Here is a 12,148-nt window from a genome sequence, read left to right as displayed (position 1 = left end):
TTTATTCGTTGTACTAAAAACTAACCACAATTGAAACGAAAAACAAATATTAATACATAAACAAAGACCAAAGTATATATTTACTTTGTATGCACACATTCAAATGACGCATTTTCCGGATTTAGACAATGCAAAGCTCTTAATAATGTCATCGGTGTCTATTTTTTGCAAAATGTCGTTTTCGATGCAGAGTATAGCTAAGGAATTCAACCTTTTCTGCCTCATAGACGAACGCAAATGATTTTTTACTCTTTTTAGTGCTGAAAATGAGCGCTCGCCAGAGCAATTAGAAATCATCAGACAAAGATAAAGCTTGAAAACAACTGATACATTACGAAATGCATGCGCGAATTCATTTTCATTTATGAACTTAAACATCTGAATTTCTTTGCATTCACTGTTGAAATGGTGTTGTTTTATCAGTGTAGAAAAATGAATCATCTCCTCAGGCAATGACTCCTCCAGATCATCTGGATAATATTAAAGTAACGATTTCGCACTTGCTTCAATTTTGCAGTTAGACATGGTGTTCAATTCTATCAGAAACGAAAAATTTCTTTGGAGACCGTCGTAAGCTTCTAGTCGGGTTTTCATAGACGAAAGAATTTGGTCAATGATCGGCAGATATGAGTCTACTTTGAATCTGCTCGATGGATCAAGTGATGTGTCTTCAGATTCACCTTCGCTATCCAACCCTACTTTTCTTCTTTTCTTTCTTGAAATTTCTTCAGTGTAATGATGACAGCCACTTAATGCTTGACCTCTTCCTTCAAATGTTTGAAATTGGGGTCTGAGAAGTTGAATAAAGTTCCGTAGACCCTGAAGCAAATTTGTTGCCTTATTCAAAGTCATGTTGCTGTCCTGCAGAGCCTGACTCGTCTTATGGAACCGTTCCATTATGCACGACCATACCTCGACTAAAATACCAGTTTCAAGCTTTTTCATCGATGAAACAAAACCCCTTGCTGTTACTTTAGTTTGATATGTTTCATCATTGTCATCAGATATTGCTGTCAAGACTTGAAGAACCGCTTGGTAACCTTTTCTTAGTGCATGTAGCGCATCATATCGCGCCTCCCAACGTGTATCAGACAAAGGCTTAATTGTTGGACATTTAAGTGGTTTCAGTGCATCAACAAGAAGATTCCACCTGTGTGTTGAAGCTGAAAAGAATACATAGAGTCCTTGAACAAACATGAAAAAACGAACCGCGGATTGGCAACACTCAGCAGCACATTTTCCCAGAAGATTCAAGGAATGTGCTACGCAAGGAATATATTCTGCTTGGTGGTTTCGTTCTTTTAATATAGCTTGCATACCTTTATATTTTCCGCTCATGTTAGCAGCGTTGTCATAAGATTGTCCTCGGAGATCTTTCAAACTGATCCCATTGTATTCTATAAACTCCAAAAGTATATCAGCCAATTGGCGACCAGTGTGTCCACGGGTGGGCATAAATTTGACAAATCGTTCCACGGGACCATCAGGTAAAACATACCGAAAAATTATTGTTAACTGGTCAACATTTGCAATGTCAGGTGTTGAGTCCACGGACACTGAATAATACTTTGCTTATTTTATTTCGGAAATAATAATATGTAATACTTTTGTTGCAATTGCGTCAATGAATTCCTCACATACAGTCGATGAGAAATACGAAACGTGTCCCTTGCCTTTGTTCACTCTCTTTTGAATATGCTCAGCAAGGAAAGTATCGTATTCTGCCAACAACTCCAAAATTCCAAGGAAGTTACCGTTTTGTGGAGAACCAACCCTCTCACTACTTCCGCGGAAGGCCAGCCCTCTGGATGATAGGAATTTTATCACGCTTAAAACTCGAGCTAATACTTTGCACCAATATTTTCAGTCAGATTCTTTTTGCTCTTCGAAAGAAATATGTTGAAAGATAACTTAAGTGTTTGTTAGAAGATTCGTGCCTGGCCAGGTCGCGTGGTGCATGTTTCCAGTCGCCATAACCAACTGATGCCAGCTGCAGCATGATTTTCTCAGAATCAGACGCAAAAAGTTTGCAAAAAAAGCAGTAGCCTAAAGTTTCATTGACTTAGTGCAGTGGTGGGCCTATATTTGGGTGTGGACCTGGGGCTGCAGCCCCATCAGCCCCCGTCTTAATCCGGCCCTGGTTTTATTGTATCACAATCAAACCATGGAGTGTCATCCAGATAAAATGCATGTTGATTTTTTATTGAAAGCAATCAGTGATATGATTTTTTTGTGAGAGATATGATGATATCATAGTGATGTGATATGATGATATCATAGTGATGTGATATGATGATCATAGATTGATTGATGATCATAGTGATATGATCAGCAATCAGTGATATGATTTTTTTGTGAGAGCAATCAGTGATCTTATTTCAAAAGAATACAAAGCAATGCGACAAAATATGAAGATAGAATTTGCTAAAGTGCAAGAAAATATGGAAGATATAGTTTCAAAATTTCTGGCAGAAACAAAGAAAGCTGAAACCATAAACAGAGCAAATTGAAAACTCATATGAGAACTCACACAAGAGAGCGACCTTATCAATGCGATGTGTGCCACAAGTCCTTTTCCGCTAGCAGCAATTTGAAAACTCATATGAGAATCCACACTGAAGAGCGACCTTATCAATGCGATGTGTGCCACAAATCATTCTCCATTAGCAGCAATTTGAAAACTCATATGAGAACTCACACTGGAGAGCGACCTTATCAATGCAATATGTGCCACAAGTTATTTTCCGAAAGCAACAGTTTGAAAGTTCATATGTGGCGGCTTGGCTGGCTTTTGTAAAATCCTTACGTCTTTCATAGAAATGTGTTTTCCAGAACAATTGGAGTTTTTAAACTTTCAGTCCCGCCACATCATTCTTATGAAAGAGTTTTCCAGCTAGTAAATGGAGTTTATAACTTGCCTTTTCAGAACACTGCAAACTATCGTTGGTATATTTGAAAACTTGCTACGAATAACTTCGTGTGAAAGCTCCTTATTTAGTACGTTACCAGGTCGCTTCCAAGTAACTGTTTCCAACTTAACCGAATTTAATTTGCATTGCAAACGCACCGATTTTCACGTTCACACGCTTTGAAATGTTCATGCCTTTTTTGTCATATATTTCCGCCACATCGCAGCACGTTTTATAAGCTTGAACTTTTTTGTGAGACTCCCGCAGAGCCTCAGAACCTCAGTCACCGACGCGAAGTTATAGACATATGTAATACGGCACTACTGCAGTCGTGGTGATTGCAAATCAGTAGACATCGTGTAAACAGTCGTAATAGTCGTGTTCTTGGTTATTTGTAATATTGAGAAAGTGTACAGCACCTACAATAAAAGCGATTCTGGCAAACGGTATTTGTCATAATATAATAAGGACGTTCGGCTGTCAATAAGGTTAGAGAATTCTAACCGCACGCAACAATAGAGTCAGATACTAATGTAGTAGGTTAACTAAGTCAATAACGTTAGCTAAGACCGATAAAATCTGCTTCTGTATCTGTCGGCATCCAACCTCTGCATTCCAACAACCCCAACCTCGACAGACTACCAACCTCTACACATAGAAGAACTCACACTGGAGAGAAACCTTATCAATGCCGAATTTGTCTCAAGTCGTTTATCCAAAATGTAAATTTGCAGGATCATATGAGAGGTCACACTGGTGAACGACCTTGTCAATGCCAGGTGTGCCACAAGTCATTTTCCGTTAGCAGAAGTTTGAAAACTCATATGGGAACTCACACTGGAGAGCGACCTTATTAATGCCAGGTGTGTCAAAATTCATTTACTCAATAGAACAATTTAAAATATCATGTGACAATCCACAATGGAGAATGACCATATTAATACCAAGTGTTTCAAAATTCTATTTCCCAAAAGAGCAATTTGCGTATTCAAGAAACTATTCACACTGGAAAGCGACCTTGACAATGTTTTTTTTTTGTTTTGTCACAAATCGTTAACGTTGAATCAATAATTATTAACTCATATTAAAACTCACGTCGGGCACTGTAAATATTTTGTAAAGGTGTTTGGACAAAAACTTACCCTTAAAAAACATTTACAAACCATTTATCCAGATGCTGCATCCATTTGTTTGTGCTTTATTTGTTCACTTTTACATGTTTTATCTGCAACTTTCTATTTTTACATGTTTTATCAGTAACTTTCTATATTTTGTGAAACATAAAATTGCACTATATTGGTTGCCTTAGGCAAAAACATTTTAAAATTTTCAGTTTTCCAATTGTGATTAAGTTAAAAGATGTGTCTCAATTTAATTGTGAAGGAAAACTACTTCATTAAAAAATTGTGAAAATTTGGTTCGAGTGTTTTCACATATTCGTTTGTTGGGTATTTATAAGTAAAGAATTGGTGTCCCCATTTCATATATTATGATGTTTTTGTTCAAGATACAGGATCTGGTTCTCAATTTTCTGGTCATTATCCTCGTAAATGTTTTTATAAGCAAGTTTAGGTCAAACTGGTGTGTAATGTCATTTAAGCTGATTTCGTGTGTTTTACATGTTGAAACTATGCTGAAGTCTTTAGAAACATTCTTTCAAAGCAACAGGGAATCTTTTTGTTTTTGTATGTGACAGTCACTGCTGTTCTTTACTTTGTAGTAAATGTAGAGAAAATTATTTAGATTTATTATTTTTATTCCAACACTTTTGGTTACATATTATCAATTTTCCGCAATCAAGAAAATCTTCAAATATTTGAAGTTCTTTTCAGCAAATAGGTTATAAAGTTGTATGGTAACTAGGCAATGGATTGTCATTCAGTTGGTATGCAAGTTGATTTTTTATTGAAAGCAATCAGTGATATGGTTTCACAAGAATTCAAATCAATGCGACAAGATATGAAGATAGAATTTGCTAAAGCGCAAGAAAATATTGAAGATATGGTTTCAAAGATTCTGGCAGAAACAAAGAAAGCTGAAATCATAAACAATCCAATACCGATTAAGAAAACGTCACAAGCATTAGATGTAGAATCTGATATCGGCATTTGTATTAAAGAAGTTTATTCTCAGAATGCATCAGTTCTTCCTACTGTTGATGCTATGAAAGAAGAACCTTTGCTGTTGCAGCATTGGGAAGTTTCTGAAACGGATGACCCAAGTATGTCCATGTCAAATAAATTTTCTCATCAATCGGAGATTGGAGTAAATGCCGTAGTTAAAACTGTTAAGCCCCAAACCTGTATGGAAGAAGATCATTCTGAAAAGGCATCAGTTTATCCTCAATTTCATGTTATTGAAGAGGAACCTTTGTTGTTGCAAAATTATGCGGATTTGCAGACAAAGACTGATGACCCAAATATATCAATCTTAAATAAATTAACTTCTCACTCAGAGATTGGAGTAAAAACCATAGTTAAAACGATCGATACCAGAAACTGTACTGACAGAAGTTCCGATGAAGAATGCAGCGATTCTGTGGAAATGTTCTTTGATAATTCTGCAACAAATGATAGAAACAATGCTTGCAAAATCCAGACTCAGATGTTTGTTGGAAACAACAAAGAAAAACGTTTTTTTTGCAAGTTTTGTGATAAATTATTCCAACATAAAACAAACTTGAATACTCACATAAGAACCCACACAGGTGAGCGGCCTTATCAATGCGATGTGTGCCACAAGTCATTTTCTGCTAACAAGGATTTGAAAGCTCACATGAGAACTCATACTGGAGAGCGACCTTATCAATGCGATGTGTGCCACAAGTCATTTTTCAATAGCAGCAATTTGAACAGACATTTGAGAACTCACACTGGAGAGAGTCCTTATCAATGCGATGTGTGCCACAAGTCATTTTCCCAAAGCATCAATTTGAAAAGTCATATGAGAACCCACACTGGTGAACGACCTTATCAATGCGATGTGTGCCACAAGTCATTTTCCCAAAACAGCCATTTGAGAAAACATATGAGAACTCACACTGGAGAGCGACCTTATCAATGCAATGTGTGCCACAATTCATTTTCCGCTAACAGTGATTTGAAAACTCACATGAGAACTCACACTGGAGAGCGACCTTATCAATGCGATGTATGTTACAAGTCATTTACCCAAAGCAGCCATTTGAAAGTTCATATGAGAACTCACACTGGAGAGCGACCCTATCAATGCGATGTGTGCCAAAAGTCATTTTCCGCTAACAGAGATTTGAAAACTCATATGAGAACTCACACTGGAGAGCGACTTTATCAATGCGATGTGTGCCACAAGTCATTTTCCGCTAACAGGGAATTGAAAACTCACATGAGAACTCACACTGGAGAGCGACCTTATCAATGCGATGTGTGCCACAAGTCATTTATCAATAGCAGCACTTTGAAAGTCCATGTGAGAACCCAACAGTGGTGAACGACCTTATCAATGCGATGTGTGCCACAAATAATTTTTTCAATAGCAGCAGTTTGAAAAGTCACATGAGAACTCACACTGGAGAGCGACCTTATCAATGCGATGTGTGCCACTAATTATTTTCCGCTAACAGTCGTTTGAAAAATCACACTGGAGAGCGATCTTATCAATGTGATGTGTTCCACCTAGTGATGTGCTGTGAGGACGATTATTCGGTTTTGTGCGAACCCGGATATTATGAAGGACGACACGAACGAAGCCCGAATCTATTGGTATTAGAACCAAACAATAAAATTTCATCCAAAAGTTGTTAACTCTTGTTTGTAACGTGATGTAATCACATAACAAATCGTTTACTTTCGTTTAACACAAGAACTACGCAGAAGTCTTCAGAAACCTATTCTTTCAAAACAACAGGGGATCTTTTTGATTTTCGTTTTTGTATGTGAAAATCACTGTTGTTCTTTACTTTGTAGTAAAATTTGAAGTTAAGAGTCTTAAAAATTCTTGTAGTTGTATGTCGAGTAGTTTACTTTATGCTATGCAAGTTGTATTTGTGATAAAATTCGAGCATGGTAATGTGGTTGTCATAACCTTGTTGTAACAATCGTCGACTGATGTGGCCATCCTGTATCCCTTTAAGTCTGGCGCCTATCATTAATTGTACCATTCTTGTTTTTTACAGCAACCATTTTTTTCATAAAGTAGGTTGTAATTATTTTCATTCATTATTAACGTGAACTATGGAACGTGACCTTGGTACAATGCAAGTTAATGCTGCATTGAAAACTAACAGTCACGTTAATGCCATTTTACAAGAGTTTAATCAATGCAATAAGATATGAAGATGAAATTTGCCAAAGTGCAAGAAAACATGAACGATATGGTTTCAAAGATCTTGCAGAAACAAAGAAAGATGAAATCATGAACAATGCAATGCAGTTTGAAGAAACTTCCCAGCCATCAGTCGCAGAATCTGGTATCAACATTTGTTTTCAGGAATCTTATTCTGTGAAGAAGGTTTCCCAAACCAAATCTAGTGATGCAATTACTTTTGTAATTAAAGATGCTATATAAAGGAGAGTCTCACCCTAAATCGTAGATTAAGGAAAATATCACAAATAAAAGTGCCCGTTCTCCAAACTTTTTGTTGAGGAAAAATCACATGAAGAATGCCATGATACTATGAATAACATTTCAATAAATACACAGCTTTCACAAATATAACATTTCAATAAATACACATTTCCTCAATCATAGATTAAGGAAAATATCACAAATAAAATTGTCAGTACTCCAAACTTTTCTTGTCAGAAAATCAAATGAAGAATGCCAAATTCACAGCAAGTGGTAAAAGCAATACCAACAAAATCATAAACCGTGCTTTGCTTGAAAAGACAAACAAATTTTTCTTTTGCAGTTTTTGTGGTAACTACATCAAACAAAATTTAAAGTTGCTTGCTCACTTGGTCTTGCACTCAAGTGACTTTATCCATGCCAGATCTGTCACAAATGTTTTTCACGAAGCATAAGATTCATCGCTTATATGAGCAGTGAACTACTGCACTGGAATACTTCTGTCCTTATTGCTGGGATAATGCATGGCTGCACTTGTAAAACATATAAGAATTTATACTGGTAGGATTTCCAAACAATTGGACACAGTTTAATAGATCTTTTGGCAAATTTGCTAGCTTTAAATTATTTGTAAACAGTTTATTCTGAATGAATTCTGAGTGCTATGAATTTATTTTTATCTGTTTCTGCAGTTTTATTTTATTTGGTTCAGTTTGCTGTAATGTGCAGGGTGTCATTCAGGTTGTGTTCAAGTAGACATTTTATATATTGAAAGCAATTTATAGTGTAAAATTCTGGTCTGAGTTCTAATTGAACGTTAAAGAAATACGGATATAGTTTCAAACTCTAGTCTTGAAGATTTCACAATAATGGATAACATATAGGTTTATGCTTTTCTATGTAATGATAACAAATTGCTCAAGTACATAAGACTCTAAGAGGAGTTTGTCACCAAGATAATCATTGTTGAGCTTTGCATGTTAAGATTTGATGTCCTATTAATGTTTCTGTTTTGTTTCAATCTCTCGCCTTATTATTTCTCAACAAATAGGTTGCTACTTGTATAATGATAGCTGCTATATCAGCATGGATTGTTGTAGTAGTACAGAGTGTCATCCAGATAATGTACGTTTACGTTGACGTTTTGTTGAATGCAATCAAGGATCTAATTTTACAAGAATTTAAACTAATGCGACAAGTTATGAACATTGAACTTGCTAAAATACAAGAAAACAAGAAAGTTATGGTTTCTGTTGTATTTTAATGCTGGAAAATATGGTTTCAAAGTTTGGTACAGAAACAAAAACTCATATGAGAACTCACACACTTGAGACATCTTATCAATGTGTATGTGAAAAGATGTGCCGGATGTGTTAAAAGTTGGTTTCCCAAAAATGTTATTTGCGGAGTCATATGACTATTCACACTGGAAAGCTGCCATGATTTTTATTGTCAGAAATCATTTACGTTGAAGGGATATTTGTTAAGACATCTTATAACTCACACTGGGACACGGCCATACAGTACAAATGCAAATATTCTCAAAAGTCGTATGGACAAAAATTTAACCTTAAAAAGCATTTACAAACCATTCATCCAAATGTTGCATCAATTTATTTGCATTTTAGTTTTCTGATCTTACATGTTTTATCGGTACATCACATCAAACTGACTTTAACAATTAATTCTGATAAGAAACTCATCCGTCATAAAGACCGCATATGCAAAAACATGCACTGGTCTTTTCTCAGAGTAGAAATTCACCGTATCAGAGAATAAAGCCATTGATGCAAGTTGAGGTGGCATCAATGTTGTTTTGTTGTTGTTTTACCATGCTAACAGGGACATCAGCTATTTATGTTGTTCGTAATATTAACACATAACATTTATACAGATAATATCTGACGTCTATATTTTGAAATTATTTAATTTTATTATTTTTTCTTCATCATAAGCCTACAAAGCTGGCTTACATCTGTTTTGTCTTGAACATCCTCTACAATATAGCTTATACTTACACTGTTGCTTATGTATAAAGCCTGTCTGAGAATCTATCATTTGTTTGGCCCATTAAGGAAAAAGGTTGGACACTCCTGATCTAGCCTATACTTGTGGTGTATAGCGTCTTACTGCTGTGATGGCAGCGTTTTTCTGTGTAAAGTAAACAAGTGCAAGAGTAAAAAAATTTGAATGTGTTCGGTTTTAAGAAATGAGCATAACTCGTGTGATCACTGGTATGTAAGAGCTTGTTTGTTAAAATATTGGTTCATTGACATATTAAATGCATAATCTTAGCATACTACTAACACATGCTGTAAATTTCTTTAAATTAAAACAATGTTAGGTTGGGTACTATTGATATTTTCTATATGTAATGTCACAACTTCAACCATTTACATGAAACACATAAACACGTAATAATCGGCAATACTGGTAAATTTGATCTCAATCATATGGCTAACAAATATAGGTATTACAACAGGTTGAATGGCAAGTAACTCATTATACTGCATGCAACAACACTCACTTAAACTAGTTAGGCTAACAAATGCAATACATACTAAATTGGCTGGTATTAAAATGATGTGTTAACACAAAGAAACTAGGCATTAACAAGCACATGGTAGAAGCAGGTCAGTACTCATCGGCTCTAATGAAAGGAATTCAAGACAAAGAAACACGAGGCTAGAAACGCAAGTACAAAGCAATTTGGAGTTTGAAAAGATTTTGAAAAACTAACACAATACACAAAATTAACATGTAATCTAAAAAACGAGTGATAATATGAAATATTAAATTAAAAAAAACTTTAGTAGTGGTGTGCCAATGTGAACTTTCATATGTATTGACAAATATTTTCGATTTTTGACAAAATGAACATTCCTACTGGCGCACCCAGTGGTGTTACTGTTGAAATTGTATACGGTGAGGTATTAACAACACCTGCTCTTGTTCAGGCTAGCATGGTAACCAGCGCCAGACTTACGAATTCTCATTGCCGGAACAAAAGTTTTTCTCAATCTGAGGAAAGTCCAATCCAATAAAACAAACAATAACAAAACTGAGGAAGAAAAGAGACAAAAAACTATCACAGAGTTACGGGATCAGGATAAATAGCTCACATATAACACAAATAGCCTTTTAAATGTCAAATTTTATCTGAAAACCTTTTCACAATATTCACATTTGTATGGTCATACTTCAGTGTGAGCTGTGACATGCTTTGACAAAAATAACCTTTTAAATTCAAGGACTTTGTACAAAAAAAACATCCACAATGCTTTTATAATTTATAGTAGCCTTGTCCTTGTTTATTATTCATTCATTGCTGTTCTTGATTATTACTGTAACTGTAATTTAGTAATTTACTGTGAATTAATTATTACCCGTGTGGGTTCTCATATGAGTTTTCAAACGACTGTTAGTGGAAAATGACTTGTGGCACACATCGCATTGATAAGGTCGTTCTACAGTGTGAGTTCTCATATGAGTTTTTAAATTGTTGCTTTGGGTAAATGACTTGTGACACACCTGGCATTGAAAAGGTCGCTCTCCATTGTGGATTCTCATATGATGTTTTAAACTGTGGCTTTGAGTAAATGACTTGTGGCACACCTGGCATTGATAAGGTTGCTCTCCAGTGTGGATTCTCATATGAGTTTGCAAACTGCTATTTTGGGTAAAAGGCTTTTCACAAACCTCACATTGATATTGTCGCCCTCCAGTGTGGATTCTCATATGAACTTGTAGATGGTCTGGTAAATGACTTGTGACACATTTTGCATTGATAAGGACGTTCTTCATTGTGGGTTTTCATGTGAATACGCAAATGGCACTTATGGATAAATGACTTTTCACACACCTGACATTGATAAGGTAGCTCTCCTGTGTGAGTTCTTCTATGATATTTCAATTGCGATTTTTGTTTGAATGATTTCTCACAAAACTTGCAAGTAAAATGTTTTTCTTTGTTATTTCCAACAACAACCTGAGCATTGACATTGCAAACATTTATTCCATCACTTGCTGCAGGTTTATCAAGAAACTTTTCAAAAAAATTGTTGCGTTCTTCATCTGAACTTATTTCAATACAGCTTTGTGCCGCAACAGTTTTAACTGCGGCTTTTACTCCGATATCTGATTGAGTAGGAAATTTGTTTAACATGGATATACTTTTGTCACCAGTTTCGGTCTGTGAAACCTCATATTCTTCTAACAAGAAAGGTTTTTCTTTGATAGCTTCAACAAGAGGAAGAACTTATGCTTTCTCAGAATAAACTTCATCAATACAAATGCCGATATCAGATTCTATATCTAATGGTTGCGATGTTTCTCCTATTGGAATTGCATTTTTCCGTGTTTTAAATTTGTTTGTGTCTGAAAACAATTTTGATATCATATCTTCGATGTTTACTTGCACTTTTCCAAATTCCATTTTCATATCTTGTCGAATTAATTTCAATTCTTGTAAAATCAAATCACTAATTACTTTCAATAAACCTTCAAGTTGAATTTTGTCTGGATGACACTCCATGGTTTGATTGTATTGAGAAACTTAAAATGTAGTTGCTGAAAAAACAAATGTTAAAATAATTTAAAAAAAACGAACACAATAATACGTAATCTACAACATGAGTAATAAATAATAATATAAAACATTAAATTTGAAAAGTTTAAAACAAAACAAAATTGTA

General features: G+C 35.2%; 2 protein-coding genes across 2 annotated transcripts; one reads left to right on the top strand and one right to left on the bottom strand.

Annotated features, from left to right (window-relative positions):
• Positions 1 to 99: 99 nt before the first annotated feature.
• LOC143448596 (zinc finger MYM-type protein 1-like) lies at positions 100 to 1,999 on the bottom strand. Its single transcript, XM_076948403.1, has 4 exons — positions 1,938 to 1,999; positions 1,674 to 1,804; positions 567 to 1,556; positions 100 to 470 (listed from the first exon to the last, which is right to left on the bottom strand). The coding sequence occupies exons 1-4, from the start codon at positions 1,997 to 1,999 to the stop codon at positions 100 to 102; spliced, it is 1,554 nt and encodes a 517-aa protein (XP_076804518.1).
• On the top strand, positions 1,961 to 8,727 carry LOC143449187 (uncharacterized). Its single transcript, XM_076949283.1, has 2 exons — positions 1,961 to 2,772; positions 3,568 to 8,727. Exon 2 carries the CDS (start codon positions 4,776 to 4,778, stop codon positions 6,375 to 6,377), a length of 1,602 nt encoding a protein of 533 aa, XP_076805398.1. The 5' UTR covers positions 1,961 to 2,772; positions 3,568 to 4,775; the 3' UTR covers positions 6,378 to 8,727.
• Positions 8,728 to 12,148: the final 3,421 nt, after the last annotated feature.

This window comes from Clavelina lepadiformis, chromosome 3, assembly GCF_947623445.1.
Source record: "Clavelina lepadiformis chromosome 3, kaClaLepa1.1, whole genome shotgun sequence".
NCBI lineage: Eukaryota > Metazoa > Chordata > Ascidiacea > Aplousobranchia > Clavelinidae > Clavelina > Clavelina lepadiformis.
Note: the sequence above shows the minus strand (reverse complement) of the source record. Positions and strands in the feature narration are given on the sequence as shown.

Excerpts from the sequence above, each read along its gene's own strand:
- LOC143448596 (XM_076948403.1), bottom strand. The coding sequence starts at position 1,999 with ATGCTGCAGCTGGCATCAGTTGGTTATGGCGACTGGAAACATGCACCA. Across the intron at positions 1,557-1,673 it reads TCAAAAGAGAGTGAACAAAG|TGTCCGTGGACTCAACACCT; the intron begins GCAAGGGACACG and ends AGTATTATTCAG. Across the intron at positions 471-566 it reads CCGACTAGAAGCTTACGACG|ATGATCTGGAGGAGTCATTG; the intron begins GTCTCCAAAGAA and ends AATATTATCCAG.
- LOC143449187 (XM_076949283.1), top strand. The coding sequence starts at position 4,776 with ATGGATTGTCATTCAGTTGGTATGCAAGTTGATTTTTTATTGAAAGCA.